The sequence below is a fragment of the Lactuca serriola genome, chromosome 1 (assembly GCF_051521515.1).
Source record: "Lactuca serriola cultivar US96UC23 chromosome 1, Lser_US96UC23_V15, whole genome shotgun sequence".
In the NCBI taxonomy this organism is placed as follows: Eukaryota; Viridiplantae; Streptophyta; class Magnoliopsida; order Asterales; family Asteraceae; genus Lactuca; species Lactuca serriola.
In genome coordinates, this window is record NC_136408.1 from 133,832,295 (window position 1) to 133,858,516 (window position 26,222).

At 43.9% G+C, this 26,222-nt stretch overlaps 2 protein-coding genes across 2 annotated transcripts; both read right to left on the bottom strand.

Moving 5' to 3' along the window:
• Nucleotides 1–21,364: 21,364 nt before the first annotated feature.
• On the bottom strand, nucleotides 21,365–24,149 carry LOC145070989 (uncharacterized). The gene is made up of 4 exons (XM_079017942.1): nucleotides 24,079–24,149; nucleotides 22,379–23,995; nucleotides 21,966–22,036; nucleotides 21,365–21,841 (listed from the first exon to the last, which is right to left on the bottom strand). The coding sequence occupies exons 2-4, from the start codon at nucleotides 23,001–23,003 to the stop codon at nucleotides 21,794–21,796; spliced, it is 744 nt and encodes a 247-aa protein (XP_078874068.1). The 5' UTR covers nucleotides 23,004–23,995; nucleotides 24,079–24,149; the 3' UTR covers nucleotides 21,365–21,793.
• Nucleotides 23,078–25,485, bottom strand: LOC145061772 (disease resistance protein RUN1-like). The gene is made up of 3 exons (XM_079009337.1): nucleotides 24,502–25,485; nucleotides 24,079–24,399; nucleotides 23,078–23,995 (listed from the first exon to the last, which is right to left on the bottom strand). The coding sequence occupies exons 1-3, from the start codon at nucleotides 25,483–25,485 to the stop codon at nucleotides 23,078–23,080; spliced, it is 2,223 nt and encodes a 740-aa protein (XP_078865463.1).
• Between the last annotated feature and the right edge of the window lie 737 nt (nucleotides 25,486–26,222).

The window sequence follows — 26,222 nt, forward strand, 5'->3', positions numbered from 1 at the left end:
GAATATTTTTTTTAGCTCGTTAATGAATGTTCCTCGAGAGAAAAACTCAAATGTCAAAGGGTCATTGAGATTCATATTGATCTTGAGAGTTTCAAGAGTCAATCGACAATAAAACTTTTAGTTATCACAAGCACGCGACCTAAGGTTGATAACCTATTGTGTTTGGTTGACACATTCTTATTCTTGTGCACTTCTAGTTCAGTTTAAAATGCTTATGAGTTCTATATTTTTCATTTATCTACAAAATAAAAAGCGTGTTGGTTAGTAAAAGTACATTTATCAATATAGGTGAGATGCTAACAACATAGAAGCATTTGTAGGCCCTTGTGCTAACAGAGGGCAAGAAATTTAGAATATCGAAGTGTAGTACATGAAGGCAAGCTAAATTTGAATTTGGTTGTTTCCTAAACCTTGAATTATGATTATAGGATGGAAATGATAGATTCACGTGGATGGGAACGTATGTACCATAAAATCTAATTGGCAACGGTTTCGCTCTAGTTCACAAGAACGATTGTGAGGAAATACTTTCTCTAATAGATTATAAGATCTGATAAAGATCAATGTGAATGTTTGTTGTATTAGTTGCATTTTCAAATTCACAAGATGATTATAGCTCCCCTCTTCAAATTTGGAATTGTGAGGAATGGAAGGAATTGTTTGAACTTTCATGGCAAATGTTTACACGTTCTGAATGTGTCTAAACATACACATACTGTAACACAGTAAATTTCAAAACAAAATTTTCAATTTTTATAAAATATAATTCACTTAATATTCATAAAACAACCATGTTTGAAATTCAATCCAAGTAATACAAAAATCACAAGATCTCAAAATCATAAAATCCCATGCGTGTGTACTGATCAAGCCAGCACCTTCCCACGGTCGTCACTAGTACCTGAAACGAATAACATCAAACACTGTAAGCTCAAAGCTTAGTGAGTTCCCCAAAATACCACATATAACACATATTAGCCACTCGAGGCTATAAGTATGTGGGTCTGTACACCCAAACTCTGTGAACCCTCAGGTTCTAACTCTGTAAACATGCACAGCATAAATCACAAAGAATAATGCAGCGCAACACATAACAAAAATATAGCATACAAGCACGGTATCACATAACTCTAGTTACCTACTTAAGGTAAAGTATAGTGAGAAGACTCACCTCGTGTATCTCGATAGTTCACAAATCCCTGAACCCACTCGTACTCGATCCCCCGAGCTATAACACTCCTATAATACAATACATCTCTAATTAACATTTTCACAACTAAGGTTGACTAACCCCACTAAGCCAACACAGGTCAACTCTGGTCAACGGTCAACTTTGACCGGACTCGGCGAGTTCATAAGAGCGACTCGACGAGTCTACATGTGTTCGCTAACTCCCTCGGATTCTCGCTTGGCACGTCGAGTACTCCTCTAACTCGACGAGTTCCACCTGGCATGAATTGCGGGGCCACCGTGACTCAACTCGCCGAGTCTCAAAACAACTCGGCGAGTTCCAGTTTGACTCAGTCCACCTGTCAACCCTCTCTGACTCTCCCTGACTCACTGAGTTAGCCCTTAACTTGGGAAGACCACTCACTGAGTGGTTATGGACAATCTTCATGCCACTCGCCGAGTCTGTTCTTCGGACTCGGCGAGTCTACGCCATGCATAAGCTCAAACTCACTCCTGTGGTCAGATCCGTTCCAATAACTCCTAGATCCAGTCCTTCCAAGCACATTCATCACGTAAAGTCACAATCTTGGTGCTCATGCAAAGGTCCAAAGGCCTTATTTGATGACATGATCTCTAGAATGCTATTCTAAGCTCATGGCCTCCATTAACACAGGGAAAAGGGTCTCTGGACCTCTTTGGGTCTAGATCTAAAGTACTAACATAAGGAGAGGCCAATTACTCCATGGATCTCTTCCACAAAGAAACCCTAACTCTAAGATTCATAACAAGGACTAAGAAAAGAACGAATGGTTACCTCAAATGAAGTCCCTGAGCTCAGAAATCACTGGATTAGCACCTTCTTTGGTCTCCTCTTGCCTTGATCCTCTTCTATATGCAAAAATACCCACAAATAATCAAGGATCTTCCTCTTTTCTCTCAGAAAGTGCTCACAGGCTCTTTAGGGTTCTCTCTGGGTTTGGTGGCCGCAAATGACGGCCATAAACCCTTCATTAAACAGTGTGGACTCGCCGAGTCTACCCCTTGGACTCGCCGAGTCTAGAAGCGAACCCGCGTCCAAAATCACGATCCTACTCGGCGAGTTTGAGCTCCAACTCACCGAGTCCCCTCACAATTCACCAAAAATACAATAATAATAAATACCTGAGAATCCGGGCTATTACAATTCTCCCCCACTAGAACTAGACTTTGCCCTCGAAGTCTCGCTCTGCAAATAACTCCGGATGTTGCTCGCGCATCTCACGCTCCGGTTCCCAAGTCATCTCGGACCCCTTCTGATGCTACCACTGAACCAAAACCAAAGGTACCTCCTTGTTCCTCAGAACTTTGATTTTCCGATCTCTGATTGCCACCAGTCTCTCGGCATAATTCAGGCTCGCATTCATCTGAATATCCTCTAATGGAACCACTGCTGACTCATCGGCTATACACTTCCGTAATTGCGAAACATGGAAAGTGTCATGAATCTGCCCCAACTCTGCTGGCAAATCCAAACGATAGGCTACCCTGCCCACCCTCACGACCACCCGAAATGGACCAATATATCGGAGCCCCAACTTGCCCCTCTTCCTGAATCGAATCACTCTTTTCCAAGGAGAGACCTTAAGGAGCACAAAGTCGCCGACCTGAAAATCGAGTTCGGACCGGCGTCTGTCCGCATAACTCTTCTGTGGACTCTGAGCGGCCAATAACCTCTGTCTGACCTGATGGATCTGCTCTGTCGTCTAAAGTACGATCTCAGTGTTGCCCATAACATGCTGCCCGACTTCTCCCCAGCAAATGGGGGTCCGAAACCTCCTCCTATACAACAACTCAAAAGGTGGCATACCAATGCTCGAATGATGGTTGTTGTTGTAAGAAAACTCAGCCAAGGGCAAGTACGTATCCCAACTCCCCCCCGAAATCCATCACACATGCCCGGAGCATGTCCTCGAGTGTCTGAATCGTCCGCTCACTCTGTCCGTCTGTCTGGGGGTGATAAGCGGTACTAAAATGCAACCTAGTACCCAGCTCCTCATGAAACTTCTTCCAGAATCTGGAAGTGAAACGTACATCCCGGTCTGAGACAATAGAGATCGGCACCCCATGCCGAGATACCACTTCCCTCACGTACATCTCTGCTAACTTCTTTGCGGAAGAACTCTCGCAGATAGCAAGGAAGTGAGCGCTCTTCGTCAACCTGTCCACAATCAGCCAAATTGCATCAACTCCCCTAGCAGTCCTTGGTAATTTGGTGATGAAATCCATGGTGATCTATTCCTACTTCCATTCAGGAACCTCTAACGGCTGCAACTTACCATGTGATCTTTGGTGTTCGGCCTTAACCCTACGACAGGTTAAGCACCTCTCAACAAACCACGCAACATCCCTCTTCATACAGGGCCACCAATACTCCTTTCTCAAATCCAAATACATCTTAGTAGCCCCAGGATAGATCGAGAATTTCGACCGATGAGCCTCTTCCATCAAAATGGTACGCGTTCCTCCCACAAACGGTACCCAAATACGCCCCTGAAATGTCATAAGCCCCCGACCATCGGTAAGGAACTCCGATACCAACCCAACAACTCGCTCTCTCTTCTGGTTCTCCGACCTCACTGCCTCAGCCTGTGCTCCCCGAATGGTGTCCAACACCGGAGCCATCATGATCAATCGCAAACATACATCTCGCAACGGGGCGCTCTCCGCCCTACGACTCAGGGCGTCGGCTACCACATTAGCCTTGCCCGGATGGTACAGGATCTCACAAACATAATCCTTAACCACGTCGAACCACCTTCTCTGCCGCATATTTAGGTTGGGCTGATCCATCAAATACTTCAAACTCTTATGGTCCGTGTATATCGTACACCGAACCCCATACAGGTAGTGATGCCAAATCTTGAGAGCGAACACCACTACCCCCAACTCTAGATCATGGGTGGGATATCTCGTCTCATGAGGCTTCAACTGCCTCAATGCATATGCTATCACATGCCCTCTCTGCATCAGCACCGCTCCCAACCCCAAGATCGATGAATCACAGTATACAAAAAAGTCCTCCATTCCCTCCGGGAGGGCTAACACCAGGGCCTCGCATAACCTTTTTGCGAAGCGTCTCAAAGGAGGCCTGCTGGTCGCGGCCCCATGAAAAAGCGACACCCTTCCAGGTCAACCTAGTGAGTGGCACTGCGATCTTAGAGAAATCCCTGATAAATCTTCGATAATAACCGACCAACCCTAGAAAACTCCTGATCTCGGAGGGTGACCTCGGCACCTCCCAACTCATCACCGCCTCAACTTTGGCTGGGTCGACCAATATCCCTTCCTGGTTAACAAGATATCCTAGGAACTGGACCTCTCGCAACCAGAAATCACACTTGAAGAATTTGGCATAAAGCCTCCCGATCTCAGAACTCCGAGGATCTCCCTCAAATGCTGCTCATGCTGCTCTCTAGATCTCGAATATACCAAAATGTCATCAATGAATACAATCACCGACCGATCCAACATCGGGCTGCACACCCGGTGCATGAGATCCATGAACACTGCCGGGGCATTGGTGAGTCCAAAAGGCATCACCACAAACTCATAATGCCCATAATGTGTCCTAAACACTGTCTTCTGGATGTCCTCATCTCACACCCTCACCTGATGGTAGCCAGACCTCAAATCGATCTTAAAGAACCAAGATGCTCCCTGCAACTGGTCGAACAAATCGTCGATCCTCGGCAACGGGTAACGGTTCTTGACCGTCAGCTTGTTCAACTCCCGGTAATCAATGCACATCCAGTGTGAACCATCCTTCTTCTTGATAAACAGAATAGGCGCTCCCCACCGCGAGCTGCTCGGCCGAATAAACCCCTTCCCTAGCAGTTCTTGAATCTGCGAGGATAACTCTTGCATCTCTGGAGGTGCAAGACGATAAGGCACCTTGGCGATAGGTGCGGCCCTCGGGACCAAATCAATACCGAACTCTACTTGCCTCACGGGAGGCACACCCAGCAACTCCTCTATAAAGACATCTGAGAACTCACGCACTATAGGAACCTCCTCCACCGACCTCGGCCTCTCGGAATCAACCCGCGTATCCGACACGTATGCCACAAAACCCTTACAGCCCTGCTGTAGACACTGCCTCACCCTAGCGGCCGAACAAAATGCTGATCCAGAAAGGGTACCCTCGCCGTACATTGTAAGAACTCCTCCACTAGGGTCTCGTATGGTCACCAGCTGTCGCTCGCAGTCAATAACCGCACCGAACCTGCTCAACCAGTCCATGCCCACAATGAAACAGACATCCCCCATGGCAATAGGAACCAAATCAATCGGGAACTCAACACCAAAAATCTCGAGTACGCACCCACGGATCACCTCCGTGGAATATATCACCTTCTCGTCAGCTATGGAAACTCTTAGAGGCCGACTCAGCACCTCGCGACTAACACTGATGTGCTGACTAAAAGCCAAAGATACAAAATACCGACTCGTACTCGAGTCAAATAATACCAAGGCAGGTACATAATTCACAAGAAAAGTACCTACGTATAACATAATATAAGCATAATATCTCAACATTAAAATAGATACACGAAAGAACACATACCAGCCATGACATCGGGCGCTGCACGGACATCCTCCGCGGTCAACTGAAATGCTCTCCCTCGTGCCCTTGGCGCCTCGGCCTTTACTGGCCGACTCTCGGTAGCTCTCATGGTGGCAGGGGCAGATCCCTGGGGTGCTCCCTGAGCTGATCCCCGCAACTGCGGACATTCCGCCTTCCGGTGTCCGGTCTGGTTGCAGTGAAAACATACTGCAAACCCCCTGGGGTACACCTTGGCCATATGCCCCTCCTTGCCACATTTGTAGCAAGATCCAGCTCTACATACTCCATCATGAACCTTGCCACACTTTCCACATGTGCAGCCCTTCTGGCTCCCTGATTTGGGATCAGCGGGCTTGGCCCGCTTGGCTGCCGGCTGGAAATGTGCCGGTCGCCGATCCCACCTTGATGCTCAAATATCGGCTCATACGTTCCTGCTCAGTGGACACGTGCTCAGGGAAGAACATCTTCCTCTCGTGGAACATCCTGGTAATCACCGTAACAGACTCAGTGCCCTGCTTGATGGTCAGAAACTCCTGGGCCAAACGCTCCCTCTCCATCTGGGGAACGTACTCATCTCGGAACATGGCAATGAACCTCTCCCAGGTCACCGCCGCAAGCTCAGCAGGAGAGAAGTGCGCTGTCAAAAACTTCCACCAGTCCTTTGCTCCCAAGCAAAGCTGGTTCAGCGCGAACCGTACTTTCAAATGCTTAGGAGATGAGCAAGTGAAGAAAGACCCCTCTATGTCAGAAATCCATCTCATAGCCGCCACTGGGTCCTAGGTCCCATCAAACTCTGGTGGTTTCGTGTTGCTGAACTCACAGAACAGAAACATATCACCACCCTGCGGCCTTGCAGCAACAACAGCTGCGGTGGCCGCCGCAACAGCAGCCTCAGAAAGAGCATCATAACGCTCGTCGAAAGTCTCAATCAGCGTGGTCTTAATAGACCCGAACATCTATGGTATCTCTGCCTTGATGGCCGCAGCCACCTCCTCGTGAATGATCTGACAGATCTCCTCATCACTAGCCCCAACGCCCTCTAGCATATGACGTGTCCTCATCATGATCAACCTCTGAAATACAACATACGATAAATTAGAATCCATTCGAGCATACTCACACTCGACAACTCATCCCTCCTTGATCCTTGGCATTCCGAAGATTCTTACTTGGACCGTACACCGCCCCGGTGCTTTTAGTACTACGGGCCCAATACACCCCAAATCCTCCTCTTTGAATCCCAATTTCCAAGTACTTTATCACTTTCTAACAGATCTCTCATAAGCTCTTCGCTGCTACCTATTCACTCACAAGCATCTCATAGCAGCTCACTTCTCCCTAGGCTAAGGCATCACAAATCAGGGCACTCTAGTCCTAATAGGAATACCTAGCCTACTTAGCAAGAGAATACATCATAACAATCTCATAAACATATAATATAAGGGTATTTTGGGAAATCGCCGTTCGGGCGCTGACTGATCGTACACACGTTTCTTCTCTGAATTTCTCTAGAAATCTTTTACTTTTAGAAAATTTGATTTTCTTTTGAAAATATTTTCCAAATCCTCAGTTTGAGTTCAAATACTCCTGAAGGTGTACCCAAATCCCTCAAACCAAGGCTCTGATACTAATTTGTAACACCGTAAATTTCAAAACAAAATTTTCAATTTTTATAAAATATAATTCACTTAATATTCATAAAACAACCATGTTTGAAATTCAATCCGGGTAATACAAAAATCCGAAGATCTCAAAATCATAAAATCCCATGCGTGTGTACTGATCAAGCCGACGCCATCCCACGGTCGTCACTAGTACCTGAAACATATAACATCAAATACTATAAGCACAAAGCTTAGTGAGTTCCCTAAAATACCACATATAACACATATTAGCCACTTGAGGCTATAACTCTGTGGGTCCATGCACCCAAACTCTGTGAACCCTCAGGTTCTAACTTTGTAAACATGCACAACATAAATCAAAAAGAATAATGCAACACAACACATAACACAAATATAGCATATAAGCACTGTATCACGTAACTCTAGTTACCTACTCAAGGTAAAGTATAGTGAGAAGACTCACCTCGTGTATCTCGATAGCTCGCAAATCCCTGAACCCACTCGTACTCGATCCCACGATCTATAACACTCCTATAATATAATACATCTCTAATTAACATTTTCATAACTAAGGTTGACTAACCCCACTAAGTCAACACAGGTCAACTCTCGTCAACGGTCAACTTTGACCGGACTCGGCGAGTTCATAAGAGCGACTCGGCGAGTCTACACGTGTTCGCTAACTCCCTCGGATTCTCACTTGGCACGTCGAGTACTCCTCTAACTCGACGAGTTCCACCTGGCATGAATTGCGGGGCCACCGCGACTCAACTCGTCGAGTCTCAAAACAACTCGGTGAGTTCCAGTTTGACTCAGTCCACATGTCAACCCTCTCTGACTCTCCCTGACTCACTGAGTTAGCCCCTTAACTCGGGAAGACCACTCGCTGAGTGGTTATGGAAAATCTTCATGCTACTCGCCGAGTCTGCTCTTCGGACTCGGCGAGTCTACGCCATGCATGAGCTCAAACTCACTCCTGAGGTCAGATCCGTTCCAATAACTCCTAGATCCAGTCCTTCCAAGCACATTCATCACGTAAAGTAACAATCTTGGTGCTCATGCAAAGGTCCAAAGGCCTTCTTTGATGATATGATCTCTAGAATGCTATTCTAAGCTCATGGCCTCCATTAACACACATAAAGCTTGAGGGAAAAGGGTCTCTAGACCTCTTTGGGTCCAGATCTAAAGTACTAACACAAGGAGAGGCCAATTACTCCATGGATCTCTTCCACAAAGAAACCCTAACTCTAAGATTTACAACAAGGACTAAGAAAAGAATGAATGGTTACCTCAAATGAAGTCCCTGAGCTCAGAAATAACTGGATTAGCACCTTCGTTGGCCTCCTCTTGCCTTGATCCTCTTCTATATGCAAAAATACCCAGAAATAATCAAGTATCTTCCTCTTTTCTCTCACAAAGTGCTCACAGGCTCTTTAGGGTTCGCTCTGGGGTTGGTGGCCGCAAATGACGGCCATAAACCCCCTTAAATAGGTCTCATACCCCGGAAATTAGGGTTTCATTAAACATCGTGGACTTGTCGAGTCCACCCCTTCGACTCGCCGAGTCCAGACACGAACCCGCGTCCAAAATCGTGTTCCTACTCGGCGAGTTTGAGCTCCAACTCGCCGAGTCCCCTCACAATTCACCAAAAATACAATAATAATAAATACCTGAGAATTCGGGCTGTTACACATACACTATCAAATGAAGGTGTATAGGCTTTTATGGGAGAATGTTGATGATTCCCACACTTTTAGGGGAGAATGTCACAGAAGAAAAGTGTGTTCCTTATCAGATCCAACATTTAGGGGGAGAATGTTGAGTCAAGAAATATTGAATTTCATGATGTGACGTTTCTGATTAAGGAGGTGTGGAAGACAAAGATAGGGAAGTCGTGTTATCTATACTAAATGTGAAGAACCTTTTATATATGTATGTATTTTAGTGTAAAGATTGAAGTTGTACTTTATTCCTTAGTCACACTATGTATTTTGAGTCTGTTGAGGGGACTACTATAAATAGTGCTATGATCTGGAGTGTTGGTAAGAGAGAGTTTATACATTGCCAAACTTATACACCTAAGATTACCTTCTAGAAATCAATTAAGCTTAACATAATTATTTACATTTTGTATTCTTACAATTACTGTTTGATTCATGTTGATTGTTCTTAACATCTTAATGTCATTTCCATGGGATCCTACAATTGTAATTGTCAGCCTCCTCGCATACATTTTTCAACTTAAGATGTTTTGTTGAAAACGAGACTTCAGGGCCGAATTTCCAAAAAACGACGTCTTATAGTTTAATTTTTTTAATGGTTATTAAAAGTAAAACCACAAGAGGGGTGTTTCACATACAATAGATGATTCCACTAGATGAGAGGTCGTCACATAATGTGGAATGATTCTGATGTATACCATACAAACACATCTAGTGATGCTGTAGCACTTGGTCCCCAGTACGTAGTCCTTGCTATTTATTTCTTTATATATTGCCTTGGACTCGGCGAGTTGATGGGCCAACTCGCCGAGTAGGAGTGGGTCAAGGAGCGGGATTTGGACTCTGGACTCGGCGAGTCAGTCCCCGGACTCGGCGAGTAGGCCCTGGTTGGGCAAAAACCCTAATCCGGGTGTCTACACCCAATTTAAACACTCTATCTTGGCCTCCTTTGTCCCTAACACTTCCAGAGAGCATTAGAGTTAGACCCTAGCCCCCCTTATTGATCTAGAGAGAGTTTTTGGCCTTGTGAAGGAGATTGGAGCTTGGAAGGAGAAAGGGGTGGTTGAACAGTGCAAGGAAAGGATTAGATCCGAACTCTACGCAAGGAGAAGCTTCCATTCAGGTAGAAAAGTCTTTACCATGATCTTTAGATCATTAGTTGCCATTTTGGTCCCAAATTGGTGGTTTTCAAGCCCTGGATCACCAAGCTCCATGTGTGGTGCTTAATGATCCGAAAGGACTTCTGATTTGGACTTATTGGATGAATTAGTAGCATAAAGTTCTTGTGGTTGAAGTGATTAAGGTCCCCATTGAGTCTATGACCTATTGAAGAGCTTGGTTTTGGCCTTTTTAGCTTATAGGGCCATGCATGCACGTAAAGTTTGCAACTTTACATGATAAGCATGCTCAAGGGACATGGATCTATGGTTTTGAGGCGTTGCATGTCTCAGATTTGGCCTATATGGGAAATGGGTCATAGGGACCCGGTGAGTCCCAAGGAGGAACTCGACGAGTTCCATGAATATGGCCTTAGACTCGGTGAGTCCTATGAAGATTTCCTGGAACTCGGCGAGTTGTTCTTCAAACTCGTCGAGTCGGGTCATGAGTCAGTTCAATCGTCTCAAGTCATGAATGAAGAGCGATTCAGTGAGTGGGAAGAAGGACTGGCTGGGTAGGATCGGGTTACTAGGAAAAGGACTCGGCGAGTCCAAGTCATGACTCGACGAGTCCAGTCAAACGGACATTAACTTTGACCAAGGGATTGACCTTGGGCCAAGGGAGGGTCAGTCTTTTGACCTAATGGTATTTATGGGTGTCTAACCTATGTTTATGGTTTATAGTCGGAGGATTTGCGATCCCACAGTTAGACACTCACCAAGCAGATTTCAGCAGCTACTTTTAAGGTGAGTTACCCTCCAGTAGCGGTGGGTCTATGGCCACAATGCCGGCCCACCAGTAGGGAAACGTATGATAGATGATTGTCTTTGTGATATCATCTAGGTCTGCTACAACCTGATATGTTATATGCTAGCATGATATGTTGTATGTGGTAGTAGTAGAGTTCGCTTGTTAGGACCGAAGGGTATTCGGACACCCCAAATACGTTTGATAGTATGGGATGATATGTTTGCATGCTGGCTTGTTATGTTACATGCGATAGAGGTAATAGGAGGGGACTAGTCCCCGAGTTCTGTTGCTAAGACCGAAGGGTAGTTCAGGCACCCCAGATATGTCTGATATATGTTATGTTATGATATATGTGATAGTAGCAGTAGGGGGTGAAATAGTCCCCGAGGTTCGGTCATCAGGACCGAAGGGTAGTCAGCACCCCAGAATGGCTTGACATGGGTAGTCAGCACCCCAAAATGGCTTGACACGGGTTGGTCGGCACCCCAGAATAGCCGTACCGGGTAGGTCGGGCACCCCAGAAATGCCTGGAAAGATGTATTTTATGTGATTGTATGGTATGCTGTATGATGGGGGAACTCACTAAGCTTCTTTCTTACAGTTTTCAGTTTTGGTTTCAGACACCTCTTCTTCGAAGGGGAAAGAGCTGGTGCGGTAGCGGCCCATCACACACATGCTTCGTATTCCGCATCACGAGATCTTCCTGGGAAATTGTACTCTTACATTATTATGTTTTTATGAAATGTTTTCCAGACATGTGATACTTTTATTAAATGTTATGATCAGTAAACGTTTTAATTTGAATGCTTGCAGAATATATGTTTTTTTTTTAAAATGAAATTTTTGGCTCGTATTTTTGGGGCGTTACAAGTTGGTATCAGAGCCCTGGTTTGAGGGATTCAGACACACCTTCGGGGGTGTTCGAACTCAAATCGAGGGATTGAAAGAATTTAGAAAGAGAAAATGTTTTCTAAAAGGCTAAGTAAAGGGTTTTAAGGAAGAACAAAGTGTGTGATGTGCGCGACCGGCCGAGCTCAAGTAAGTATTCCCCAATGTACCCATACAAGTTTATATATGTTTATCAGTTCCTGTAGAACAGCATGCTAGAATAGGACTGAGGATCTAGGAGTAATGCCTTATGTGCCTGCTTTGTGTGCCTCAGTATATGAAATTGCATGCTAGGATTGAGTAGACAGCAGTAGGATAGCCTGTGTAGGTTATGCCTGATAGCATGAGCTGAGCGTTGTATGCTAGTACAGTTTTCCCATTACGAGCATAGAGTTGCTTGAGATTGTTTTCCTTATGTCCAAATGCTGCTTGCTTTGTGCTATGTGGGCTTTGAAGTGATGGGAGTTAGCTGTTAGGTGAATACGTTAAGGTCACATGTGATCAGGGTTGAATAATATTAGAGTGTTGGATTTGACTCTATTGCATAGCTCTTGTTTGAGTCCTAACCGTTGTAGAGATGAGTCCCTTACTCGAAGGATTATCCGAGCCTTGTCACATGTGATTGTATTCAGGTAATAGTTAATTGGCATCACCAGGAGGCCTTCAGCAGCTGAGGACTGGGTTGGGTGGAGTCAGAGGTTTCCTAGGGAAAGCCTAGGATAAGAGTATCAGTGATTAGTGGTAGTGGAAGGGACCTGGTTGAGTCAAGGCGGTCTTTGGGGAAGGTACGGATAGATGTGGAAGGTAGTATGGGCCCGTACTACTGAAAGCAGAGGATCTGTACCCGAACCGATGAAGGCTAAGATAAGACCAGGGAACCTGTGGTGAGTGTGATCCCTCCAGGGGTATCAGTATCACTAACAGTTGCTATTTCTTTTGTATTTCAGAATGGTGGTACAACGTTCGAGGCCAGCAGTTGGCAGTTCATGAGAGTGATCAGGTTCCGAGCCAGTAGATGAGAAGCTGCGCGAGTTCATCGCGTTTGAGATCACCAGAGGTATCCTTGAGTCGACCCCCATTATCTTCGGGTCGATCAAGGAAGGGATATTGGAGATGATGGAGGATCGCCTCCGGGCATTCAGGAGCGACATGGCATCTGGCCAGTCGGGATCTCGCACGCTGTCCTTCAAGGAATTTCGGGGCAGTGGTGCGCAGGATTTTCATGGGGAAAAGGCCCCCATAGCTGCCAGACAATGGATTGCAGACATTGAGTCTGCACAGATGATTAGCTTCTGCCCCGAGGGGACGAAGGTGAGATATGCAACATGATGTTTACGTGATCGAGCTAGGGATTGGTGGGAGTCCGTGAGCGACTCGTTGGGAGCCTCGGCTGTCGAGGCTATGTCATGGTCGGACTTTGCGACCAGGTTCAGGGCGGAGTTTGCGCCAGCTGTCGAGCTGCAGCAGCTGGCCAGAGAGTTTTTGGACATGAGACAGACGACGGAGACTGTGGCGGAGATCACCGCCAAGTTCCGGGAGAGGGCATTGTTAGTGACCCAGTATGCGGGTGATGAGGACATGAGGAGGACCCGCTACCATGACATGCTCTGAGCTGATATTCGAGAGCATGTCAGTTTTTCAGCTTGCCCTACCTTCGACTCTATGATTGCTAGGGCGAGGAGAGAGAGATAGATCTGGAGCACGTCTGGAAGAGGAAGACTGAGGAGGGACAGACAGGAGGGGCTTCAGGGAAGAAGCCTAAGGGATCAGATGGTAGGCCGAAAGGCCAGTCAGGACCGAGCCGCTGCAGGAAATGCGGCAGGCCTCATGAGGGGGCACTTAGATTGAGATCGTCGGGCTGCTATAAGTGCAGGAAGGTGGGGCATTTCAGCAGGGATTGTACTTCCCCTGCACCTGTGATACAGACGTCTGAGTTGCTGTGTTTCAACTGCAACCAGAGGGGCCACAAGAAGGCCAATTGCCCCCAGTTGACATCATCAGCACCAGTTAAGGCGCCAGCTCCAGCTACCCTGCGGATTACAGATGGTCGTCAGGGCAAGACAGAGGCTCCAGTGGTGAGGAGCCGGGCATTTCAGCTGACTGCAGAAGAGGCACGCGCCGCACCCGATGTGGTGACAGGTATGATTCTTTCCCTCTACTTTATTTTATGATGTTATGTTATTGATATGTGCTCTGTGTATATGCATTAGGATCGTTCCATGTGAACGGTATTCCGGTTCAGGTGTTGTTCGACTCGGGTGCCACCCGGTCATTTGTTTCCCTTGCGCTTAGCAAAAGGTTTATTGAGTCCTCGGGCATGTTGGATTACCCTTTAGAGGTAGAGATTGTCGATGATCGATCGGTGCGAGCATCAACAGTGTTCAGGGATTGTGTTTTGAGGTTATTTGAATAGCGTTATCTGGTGGATTTGGTTCCCATACTGTTGCGGGGAAACAAGGTTAGTATAGGCATAGATTGGTTGAGCCCTAATGGGGCGGTGATAGATTGCGCATAGCAGCTAGTGCGAGTCAGGACCCCAAGTGGGGGGAGAGTTGGTGATCCACAACGAGAGGCCACAGCGTGGACCTATAGTATGTTCAGCAGCGAGAGCTAGGCGCTACCTTCAGCAGGGATGCACGGGGTATGTCGCGTACATTATGGATACCCGGGAGACGGGTAAGGCGACAGTGAGCGAGGTTCTGGTGGTGCGAGACTACGCTGATGTGTTCCCGGAGGAGCTTCCTGGAATTCCTCCGGAGCGTCAGGTAGAGTTCAGGATCGACCTAGTTCTTGGTGCGGCTCCGATAGCCAAGGCACCCTATCGGTTGGCTCCTCCCAAGATGCAGGAGTTGTCTACGCAGCTGCAGGAGCTGCTAGACAAGGGATTTATTCGTCCGAGCAGTTCACCCTGGGGAGCCCCGATCCTATTTGTGAAGAAGAAGGATTGGTCGCACCGGATGTGTATAGATTACCGGGAGCTGAATAAGGTAACGGTGAAGAACTGTCACCTACTCCTAAGGATTGATGACCTCTTTGATCAGTTGCATGGAGCATCTTGGTTCTCCAACATCGATTTGCATTCAGGCTATCATCAGATGAGGGTTAGAGAGGAGGATATTCAGAAGACCGCGTTTCGGATGCGTTATGGCCATTATGAGTTCGTGGTGATGCCGTTTGGGCTCACCAATGCTCCTGCCGCGTTCATGGACCTCATGAACCGTGTATGTAGACCGCTGTTGTATCGGTCTGTGATAGTTTTCATTGATGACATCTTGGTTTATTCCAAGACTCAGGAGGAACATGTGGATCATCTGAGAGAGGTTTTGGAGACCCTGAGGAGGGAGAGCTTATACGCCAAGTTCTCTAAATATGAGTTTTGGTTGTGCGAGGTGCAGTTTCTTGGGCATCTCGTCAACCAGAACGGGATTTTAGTAGACCCGGCCAAGATGGAGGCTGTGATGAGGTGGGAGGTTCCGAAGTCTCCATCTAAGATTCGGAGTTTCCTAGGATTAGCAGGCTACTATCGGAGGTTTATTGAGGATTTCTCCAAGATAGTCGTACCCCTGACACGGTTGACTAGGAAAGCCGTGGTTTTTTGATGGGGGCCTGAGCAGCAGGCAGCGTTCGAGACTCTGAGACAGAGGTTGTGCGAGGCGCCGATCTTAGCCCTGCCCGAGGGCGTGGAGGATTTTGTGGTATATTGCGATGCGTCGATCTCAGGTTTAGGCGCAATGTTGATGCAGAGGGGGCATGTCATTGTTTATGCCTCGAGGCAGTTGAAGCCTCACGAGGCAAACTACCCGACACATGGTTTGGAATTGGGGGCGGTGGTTTTCGCCCTCAAGATATGGTGACATTACCTTTACGGGGTTCGTTGTACCATTTACACGGACCACAAGAGTTTGAGATACCTCATGGATCATCCAAATCTGAACATGAGGCAGCGTCGATGGTTGGACGTGGTGAAGGATTATGATTGCGAGATCCTTTACCATCCGAGGAACGCCAATGTGGTGGCCGATGCGCTTTGCCGCAAGGCGGCACCGATCAGGGATGTTTGCATGAGGATGACTGTGGTGACTCTCCTGTTGGAGCAGATTCGGGAGGCTCAACAGGAGGCTATGAAAGAGGAGCATCGTAAGAGTGAGCGTATAGTGGGGGAAGTCACCTCCTTCGATTATGATAGCCGGGGATTATTGACACTACACCGCAGGGTGTGGGTGTCGTATCATGGAGGCGTGCTCCAGATCTTGATGGAGGAGGCACACAAATCCCGATTCTCTATTCATCCAGGGGCGACGAAGATGTATCGGGATCTTCGCCTGGACTATTGGTGGCCCTGCATGAAGCGGGATGTGGCGTGGTACGTCGAGCGGTGCTTGACCTGCAGGAAGGTCAAGGTCGAGCATCAGAGACCGCACGACAAGATGCAGCCGTTGGATATCCCGTTGTGGAAATGGGAGGATATTACGATGGATTTTATCACAAAGCTTCCCAGGACTGCGCGAGGAGTGGATTCTATATGGGTCATCGTGGATCGATTGACCAAGAGCGCCCATTTTATTCTGATTCAGGAGAGCATCTTGGCCGAGAAGTTGACCGATATCTATATCAGAGAGATAGTGGCACGGCACGGGGTGCCAATGTCAGTGAGATCAGACAGAGATGTGCATTTTACTTCCAGGTTTTGGAAGAAGTTTCATGATGAGTTGGGCACTCGTCTGCATTTTAGCACTGCCTTTCACACGCAGACGAATGGCCAGAGTGAGCGGACCATCCAGAACCTTGAGGACATGTTGCGGGCATGCGTGCTGGATTTCGGTGGTAGTTGGGATACCTATCTTCCTTTAGCTGAGTTCTCATACAACAATAGCTAACACGCAAGTATTGATCGTCCTCCCTTCGAGATGTTATACGGACGAAGATGCAGGACCCCAATATGTTGGGGAGAGGTTGGCCAGAGGGTGCTGGGAAGCACTGAAGTGGTGCTCCAGACGACGGAGAAGATTCAGTAGGTTCGGAGCAGGCTTCAGACTGCTCAGAGTCGGCACAAAAGTTACGCCGACAAGCGCCGTTCAGACTTGGAATTTCAAGTTGGAGATATGGTTCTTCTGAAAGTGTCGCCATGGAATGGCGTCATCCGATTTAGAAAGTGGGGTAAGTTAGGCCCAAGGTACATCGGGCCATTCAGGGTTGTAGCCCAGGTGGGCAAGGTGGCGTATAGGTTGGATCTACTAGCCGAACTCAGCCAGATCCACAACACTTTCGACGTCTCTCAATTGCGGAAGTGTTTGGTGGACGACTCGGCAGTGGTGCCTTTGGAAGATATCTGGGTCAACGACAGTCTAAATTACATCGAGCGGCCTATGGGAATCCTCGACAGGAAGTCGAAGGATCTGAGGAACAAAAAGGTGGAACTTGTGAAGGTGAAGTGGCAGCACAGGAAGGGTTCAGAGTGGACTTGGGAGCCAGTGGAAGAGATGATGGAGCACTATCCCGAGCTGTTTCGGGATCGAGTAGTAGACTTCAAGGATGAAGTCTAAGATAAGTGGGGGAGATTTGTAGCACCTGGTCCCCGGTACATAATCCTTTCTATTTATTTCTTTATATATTTCCTTGGACTCGGCAAATTGATGGGCCAACTCGCCGAGTAGGAGTGGGTCAAGGAGCGGGATTTGGACTCTAGACTCGGCGAGTCGGTCCCCGGACTCGGCGAGTAGGCCCTGGTTTGGCAAAAACCCTAATCCGGGTGTCTGCACCTTATTTAAACACTCTATCTTGGCCTCCTGTGTCCCTAACACTTCCAGAGAGCATTAGAGTGAGACCCTATCCCCCCTTATTGATCTAGAGAGCTTTTGGCCTTGTGAAGGAGATTGGAGCTTGGAAGGAGAAAGGGGTGGTTGAAGAGTGCAAGGAAAGGAGTAGATCCGAACTCTACGCAGGGAGAAGCTTCCATTCAGGTAGAAAAGTCTCTACCTTGATCTTTAGATCATTAGTTGCCATTTTTGTCCCAAATTGGTGGTTTTCAAGCCCTAGATCACCAAACTCCATGTGTGATGCTTAATGATCCGAAAGGACTTCTGATCTGGACTTATTGGATGAATTAGTAGCATACAGCTCTAGTGGTTGAAGTGATTAAGGTCCGCATTGAGTCTATGCCCTCTTGAAGAGCTTGGTTTTGGCCTTTATAGCTTATAGGGCCATGCATGCACGTAAAGTTTGCAACTTTACGTGATAAGCATGCTCAAGGGACATGGATCTATGGTTTTGAAGCGTTACATGTCTCAGATTTGGCCTATATGGGAAATGGGTGATAGGGACTCAGCGAGTTCCAAGGAGGAACTCGGCGAGTTCCATGAAGATGGCCTTAGACTCGACGAGTTGGATGAACAACTCGGCGAGTCCTATGAAGATTTCCTGGAACTCGGCGAGTTGTTCTTCAAACTCGGCGAGTCGGGTCATGAGTCAGTTCAATCGTCCCAAATCATGAATGAAGAGCGATTCAGTGAGTGGGAAGAAGGACTGGCTGGGTAGGATCGGGTTACTAGGAAAAGGACTCGGCGAGTCCAGGTCATGACTCGATGAGGTCAAACGGACATTGACTTTGACCAAGGGGTTGACCTTAGGCCAAGGGAGGGTCAGTCTTTTGACCTAATGGTATTTATGGGTGTCTAACCTATGTTTATGGTTTATAGCCGGAGGATTTGCGATTCAACAGTTAGACACTCAGCAAGCAGATTTCTGCAGCTACTTTCGAGGTGAGTTACCTTCCAGTAGCGGTGGGTCTATGGCCACAATGCCGGCCCACCAGTAGGGAAACGTATGATAGATGATTGTCTTTGTGATATCATCTAGGTCTGCTACTACCTGATATGTTATATGCTAGCATGATATGTTGTATGTGGTAGTAGTAGAGTTCGGTTGTTAGGACCGAAGGGTAGTCAGACACGCCAGATACGTTTGATAGTATGGGATGATATGTTTGCATGCTGGCTTGTTATGTTATATGCGATAGAGGTAATAGGAGGGGACCAGTCCCCGAGTTCTGTTGCTAGGACCGAAGGGTAGTTCAGGCACCCCAGATATGTCTGATATATGTTATGTTATGATATATGTGATAGTAGCAGTAGGGGTGAAATAGTCCCCGAGGTTCGGTCGTCAGAACCGAAGGGTAGTCAGCACCCCGGAACGGCTTGACATGGGTAGTCAGCACCCCAGAATGGTTTGACACGGGTTGGTCGGCACCCCAGAATAGCCGTACCGAGTAGGTCGGGCACCCCAGAAATGCCTAGCAATATGTATGTTATGTGATTGTATGGTATGCTGTATGATGGGGGAACTCACTAAGCTTCGTGCTTATAGTTTTCAGTTTTGGTTTCAGGTACCTCTTCTTCGAAGGGGAAAGAGCTGGCGCGATAGCGGCCCATCACACACATGCTTCGTATTCCGCATCGCGAGATCTTCCTGGGAAATTGTACTCTGACATTATTATGTTTTTATGAAATGTTTTCCAGACATGTGATATTTTTATAAAATGTTATGATTAGTAAACGTTTTAATTTGAATGCTTGCTAAATATATGTTTTTTTTTTTTAAATGAAATTTTTGGCTCGTATTTTTGGGGTGTTACAGATGTACCCTCACATAAGGAAGATATCATTGAGATTTCTTGGACATATTACCAAAACCTACCATTACCACTTAGGCGTACGCAATGATAGACACATATTTCGATTAGGTTAAAGTCTCCATGTGTATAGATGTAAAATAAAGGAAGTAACTGTGTATACCCATCTTTTTTGGACTATTGCGTGGACGGAAATATTTACACGCTATATAAGAAGTGCAAACTTTTGATATTGTTTGCTCACTATTATCTTGTCTATCGGGTGGTGATGGATATTATACTTTTAAATGGGGAAATTTAGTACTGTTTGTTAGGTTGTGATGTAAGTTATTTATATTTGGATGTTATCATTATACAATAAACAATTACTTAGGTAATTTACTCTCTTTTATTCATGTGTCATCGACAACAAAATATGCTATGGATATCTTTGCTTCTAGAGAGAAGGCCTGATAATGCTCCTGGGATAGTTTTGCCGCCAGCTGCTTTCAGCACCGACGTAAAGAATCAACATGAGATGGCTGATATAAGCCTTTACCGGGTATGGTCTAAATGTGATGCGGTATACGTGTGTTTTTATCACATCACATAAGTATTAGCATGTTATAGCGAAATGTAGTCTAGTGATATGTTATTTCCAACCATTTGTGCAGATATACATTTCCATAAATGTAAAGAATGCCCATTGGTTTTTTAGGGTTTCGGATTTTCAGTTGTTCACACTCGCTGTCTACAATAGTTCATGGTTTAGTGATTATTGTTCAGAAACCGCAAACTGTTTTATAGCTATACAACCGTGTATCCAGAAAGTAGCATCAAATATGACAACACAGGTAGTTATGGTTCGTCGGAGTTAGTAACAGTGGTAACTAGAGTAAGTTTCTTTGTCAGAAACAGTGAACATAGCATTTGAGGTTCTCCGATAAGAGAAATGTATCGCGATGGAGGTTAGAGCACATTCCAAATATGAGGGTTCGGTGCTACTAATTAAGCAAGTGTGGGATACATGGAGGCTAGAATTTGGAAGACATTGGAGGCTAGAGTTTGAACACGGCGGCGATTTGTAAAAATGAAGGAAATGGCTAGGGTTGGTACATGTCGGTCACCGGTTATGTGAGGAAATTGGTGGTAGTGGCATCCTGCCGAAAAGAGAAGGGGACACATGGAAGAGGAAAGACGGGGCTGGGTAAAGGGGTTGGGGGGTTTTTTAGGTTAATAATTTGAATAAAATAAATATACAAATAAAAATCCAAAATACAGTGCAAAATAGTAACATTTTAACATATGTACAATAACAGCTGTTAAACAGAGGGACGGAATTCACAACCAAGCCTGATGAAAAGGCAAAATTTTTGTAATTTTGAAATCACTAGTGTTGGAACCGCAAAAATCAGCAAACAACTGGAACCAGACTTTCATGCTTAGATCATTCGAAAATCCCCTTTTATGAATACAAATAAATAGTTTACAAATTTGTTTTTAATTATTCAGAAAAGAAATGAGATGAAGGTACTCCGTGTTGCCAATATTGAAAGTTTCAAACTGTTTAGCAACCCACAAGTATATTCAAGTTCTTAAACATGTACCATATATATACATCTAATTACTGTTGAATGTCTTATCCTAGGGCATCTAAGAAGCTTATTTAAGTCCTCAATATGAGCAGAAATTTAATGGCCATAGCACAATTTTATAATACTACTTAAACTCAAGGCAACTTAACACTGATGTTGGGTGGTAGTTCATGGTGGGGTTTCGTGGCGGCAATTGCCGATGACAAAGACGCCTAAAGCAATGCAAAAATCATGAGAATCATGGAAACTCTGCAAAAATATCGAATATATATAAAGCAATCTGTACAACACAGAGACTTACATCATGTTCCTCACACATGTATTAACTGAAATCAATTTATCTTCCTGTCTCTTTACCCTTCTCATTATACACACATATAAAATACAAATTACAAAGAATGGGCGAGATATGCAAAGGGCCGAGACATAACACACATACAAACATACATTTAAAAACTAATATAGTAACATTAAATATTGTTTATCACCTATCTTTCGCAATCAAAGATAAATAAAAAAAATATATGAAAACAAAAGCCCAGAACATTTCACATATGGGCACCAAGTGTGACAACGAGCAAACTATCTTAATTCTTGTGGAAAATTAGGATAGAACTCATAGAGTTTCACATGATTGATTCAGAGTAGTTCGGTTACATGCATGCAGCCTCTCTTTCTCAAGCACTTTCAGGTGAATAATGAGACGTTGAAGATTCCCCCTTACCCTAATGATCAATAAAGGAAAAGTAAAAGTCAACTAAGTATATGGAGATATGATGTAACATATTTGGTTGTGTACGCATTTTTATGCTGTGATGATAGAAATGTTTGGGTGTGAAAAAAGCATACCTCACGTCTGCTACCAATTAATCCAGGATTCCTTTGAGATAAAGCTCTAAACCAGGACCCTTTCTTTTGTCCTGAACACAAGTTGTATTGAGCATAAATATATTTATATGGTCCAGCATATCAAAAGACATAGTCAACTACATAACAAATCAACCCATTTAGACGGATTATTACTTTTTCCATTCATATAAAAATTAAAAGTACAACTTTTGGTTTTTATATTTTATAAAGACAAAATCTTGTCTTATAGGTCAATAAAATCGATAAAAAAAAATGGGTGGATTTGGGTCATAAGATCCATTTGCTTAAAAGATTTAAGTTACGATCCATATATTAAAAAAGTTGGGTCATGGATGAAATCATTATAAATGAGACATGACAATAAGAATATATTTAATAAAAATGACATCTACCTTGATAGTCGGGGCCATCCGTAATGAATTTACGGTGATAGGGATACAATTTTATGTAAGGAAGAAAAAATCGATAGTAGTTTAGGATGTATTGTCCTGTTGTTGTTTGAAAATGAGAGAGATCTCCACCAATTATGTGATTCCATGATTTGTAATAACCCAATGCATCTTCTTCATCATTGTTTTCTCCATTAGCATATACAAGACTCACCCCACACTCCTTTACAAATTTAAAAAACGGCAGGGTAACAGTAATAGTAACATAGTCACCAACGTCCATCTCATTCATCCCAAACATCCAATGACTTAACAACACCCAACACTTTCCATTTTCCACAATTTTTTCCAAGTGACGTTCGTATATCCACATGCGGTTCTTTGTTATATTACTAATTGTCATTATTGGAGGAAAAGGGAGCGGATTATCATCTGGAAGTAGAGGCCACTCATCGGTAGGTTTCTCTGTGTGCAGAGAGCAAAAGTTGATTCCTGTAAGGAGGTTGTTTGGAGATGATGATGATGGGATGGTAAATAATATTGATGGACCCATGCTTCTATGCCTAAACCAACTTGGTATCTCTTCTGCCTCAAACATTGTGCTGAATATTCCAAATTCATAAAACATCGTCTGCCAAATACAACCAGCTTAATTAATATCCATAACAATTACATTATACATATTCACATAAACATGGACAGTTAACTGAACAAAACCTGGATTCCAAGTTCTGATGAAGAATTACTTCCCACGCACTTTTCATTATGGAATTCTAAATCAGCCCAACCCAATCTATGTAATACCTTTTCCTCAACACCTACTATTTCTTGGACTTTCACAATGCCCTCAATTTCATACAACCAATGTTCAACAGTTATCAAGGTAAATGGTAACTCTAGTGGGGACATTTCCGGATCAAATAAAACTTTTTTTACATTAACCAGATCATTAGAATCGAACAACAATGCTCTTAAAGTGCGTGGAGGGCACTCAACTAACTCCAATTTTGTACAATTCTCCATACTAAGTATCTCAAGTATAGGAAGGGTTCTCACACAACTGGGCATGGAATCGAAGGGATTGCTATCTAAATATAATTCCTTTAACATGGATAGACAACTGAAGTCCATGGGAAAGGATTCAGTGAACAAATTGCTATTTACAAGTGACAACCTTACTAAAGTCCTCGGTAAAGACATTGCAAAGAACTTCAAATCACTTGGTATGGCACCCTCAAAGGTAGAGAAATAGGTCCTTTTGTTTATGCTAATGTTGTTACCTTTGCACAATTCTAGTGAATCCATATCCCTAATCTGGATACGAGATTTACCAAGACTACAACCATCTAGCAACATTGTCTTAACACTCTTCAACATGCTTATGATTCTCGGAAGTTTTTCAATCTTTTTGCAGTAGCTAAGATCGATGAAGGCAAGGTCAACACATTTCTCAATTGATTCACAGACCTCAACCAAACTAATGCAATTTCTAACTATTAACCTCTCAAGTGTAGGAAGTTGCTCAAATTCACCAAGACTACGAAGTTCTTTACAGAAACTTAAATTAAGAATCTTCAATGATCCAAGTAGCTTATTGTCTTTTAAGCGTGATCTGTCCCACTTCAAAAACAAAGGAAATAAGTTAGAATAGTAGTGAATTTCATTAACTCAACATGGAAGAATAATGAGTGAAGATAAGTTACCTTTTGCCTCTTGTCAAGCCGTGGATTACTATCACAACCGACAAATGATTCAATATTGCTATATGACATGTCAAGAGCAACCAAATTCATCATCGGTAAGTCTAAAGATATAGACTTTAAAGGAAACCCATGCATACACAAGCCTCTTAATTCCTCAGGAAAGTTCTCATAAGACCCATTCATATGCACATAATTAAGTTGTAGTAGCATCAAATTATCCATGTTACTAAATGCATCCGTTTTCAGCTCAAATGATGCACCCAACTTCTCTTTCTCAATCATGCGCATGTCAAGAGCAAGGCCTAGAACATTTCCCTTTCCCTAAGAAGTAAGAAGAAACACATTGAAAAAAAATAGAAAAAAATCAGATAATACAAAATCCTTTGAACATGCACAATACTACAAGCATAAATGGCCTCTTACCTTTTTTTGTTTTAACACTCTAAATGACTCCTCATGACACCATAATCGACTTCGCTTCCATGGTTTGTCAAGTGACTCTTGACGTACTTCCCATCTTCCCATCTCTTGAATCAACTGATGCATCTTCAATTCATTATTCAGTCCTATACTAAGAAGGCATTTGTCAACGAGATCTGTGATCCCAGATCTTGTATTTATATCACATGCATTTAATATTGTTTCACTAACATCTTTATCTATTCCAACAAAAAAACAAGCAATGTGCTTAAACAACTCCTTATCATTGTTACATGGTAAAGCATCAAAGCTCATTCTCAATACATTATTTATACGAGAATTTGTTTCTTTCATTAGACCTTCTATGCACCCTTCCCAGTAAGCTACATCTTGATTATGTAGAGACTTACCCAAAACTTTAAGAGCTAATGGATGTCCTTGACAATACTTCACTAGGTTATCTGACACCTCTTCATAACCTGCCTTGGGATAGTTGCACCTAAATGCATGAGAACACAAAAGCTGTTGTGATTGAATCTCATCTAATCCTTCAAGGAAATGCATTGCATGGTTGGGTTTAATGTTTGTTTTGAAAAGTGCACAACTTTCTGTCAACCATGAGTCCTTTGTTATTATTATAACTTTGCTTCCGGGATGAAAACCTTTGCTTCCAAGTAATGAATCCAACTGATCAAGAGTGGTGATATCATCAAGAACTAGAAAGACCCTTCTACGGGCTAGTGCATTCTCTATCCTTGTGGTGTATATTGATACATCATGAAATCTTATTGAACTTGTTTTGGAAATTTCATTGAAGAGTTGTTCTTGTAAATCAAGCAACCCATTAAAATTTCCATTACATTTCCTAGTGATATCATCAATATAGCTGCTTCTCTGGAATTCATGACAATATAGCCCATATATATGTTTGGCTAAAGATGTCTTCCCGATCCCGCCTATGCCATAAATAGTGAGTATATCCGCCATATGTGAGGATCCATCTTTCAACCATGAAGTGATGAAATTAATATGATAGTCCATCCCAATAAATAGAGGTTGAGCACTCCGTAAGTGTATATGTAATCTACGGTGTATGTTCTTCACAATTTCTTCAATGAACTTTTTCTCTGGCCTGAAACTTGAATTAACAATAACTTCAATACACAATCTACAACCTAAAGAACAAGATTTGAAGATTTAGTTTATCCGAAGATCAAATCAAAATTATACCATATTATTGTTATGAATTAAGATATTCACATCAAAACCATGTTGTATTTTTTACTTCTAAAAATATAGTCATCAAATGTGTAAGGTCATAATATTTATGTATGATAAGACGAAAGCTACCAATGTGCTACAATATTTCACATATCGGCCACATAACTTTACTATGTTTATACAAGACCATCAAGCTTAAATATCAATGTGGTTTTGCATGTGTCTAAAAAAAACCAAGTTATCTTCTCTAAGTGTCATTCTCTACTACTCACAGATACAAGAAGTTATTCTTATTTATTAGAGAAGACTGTAAAATAGTTCAAATTTATGTTGTTTTCTTTGGATCAAGTCCAAAAGGCTGTAATTTTTGCAACAATCGTCCTCTGCTAGGTTATCTTTGTGGCTTTGGTCACTCACTATGATACCGTGAGTGCTAGTTCATTCAATCCCTATGAAATGACTAGTTTGACCTTTCATACTAAATTTTTAATTATTTTAATATT

What these genes read in the sequence shown, in the direction of transcription:
- LOC145070989 (XM_079017942.1), bottom strand. Translation starts at nt 23,003, where the DNA reads ATGTTTTATGAATTTGGAATATTCAGCACAATGTTTGAGGCAGAAGAG. An exon ending in GGATGGCCCCGACTATCAAG is followed by an intron (nt 22,037 to 22,378) that starts GTAGATGTCATT and finishes ACTTGTGTTCAG; the next exon opens with GACAAAAGAAAGGGTCCTGG. An exon ending in TAATTGGTAGCAGACGTGAG is followed by an intron (nt 21,842 to 21,965) that starts GTATGCTTTTTT and finishes ATTGATCATTAG; the next exon opens with GGTAAGGGGGAATCTTCAAC.
- LOC145061772 (XM_079009337.1), bottom strand. Translation starts at nt 25,485, where the DNA reads ATGGCGGATATACTCACTATTTATGGCATAGGCGGGATCGGGAAGACA. An exon ending in GAGTGTTAAAACAAAAAAAG is followed by an intron (nt 24,400 to 24,501) that starts GTAAGAGGCCAT and finishes CTTACTTCTTAG; the next exon opens with GGAAAGGGAAATGTTCTAGG. An exon ending in GGCTTGACAAGAGGCAAAAG is followed by an intron (nt 23,996 to 24,078) that starts GTAACTTATCTT and finishes TTGTTTTTGAAG; the next exon opens with TGGGACAGATCACGCTTAAA.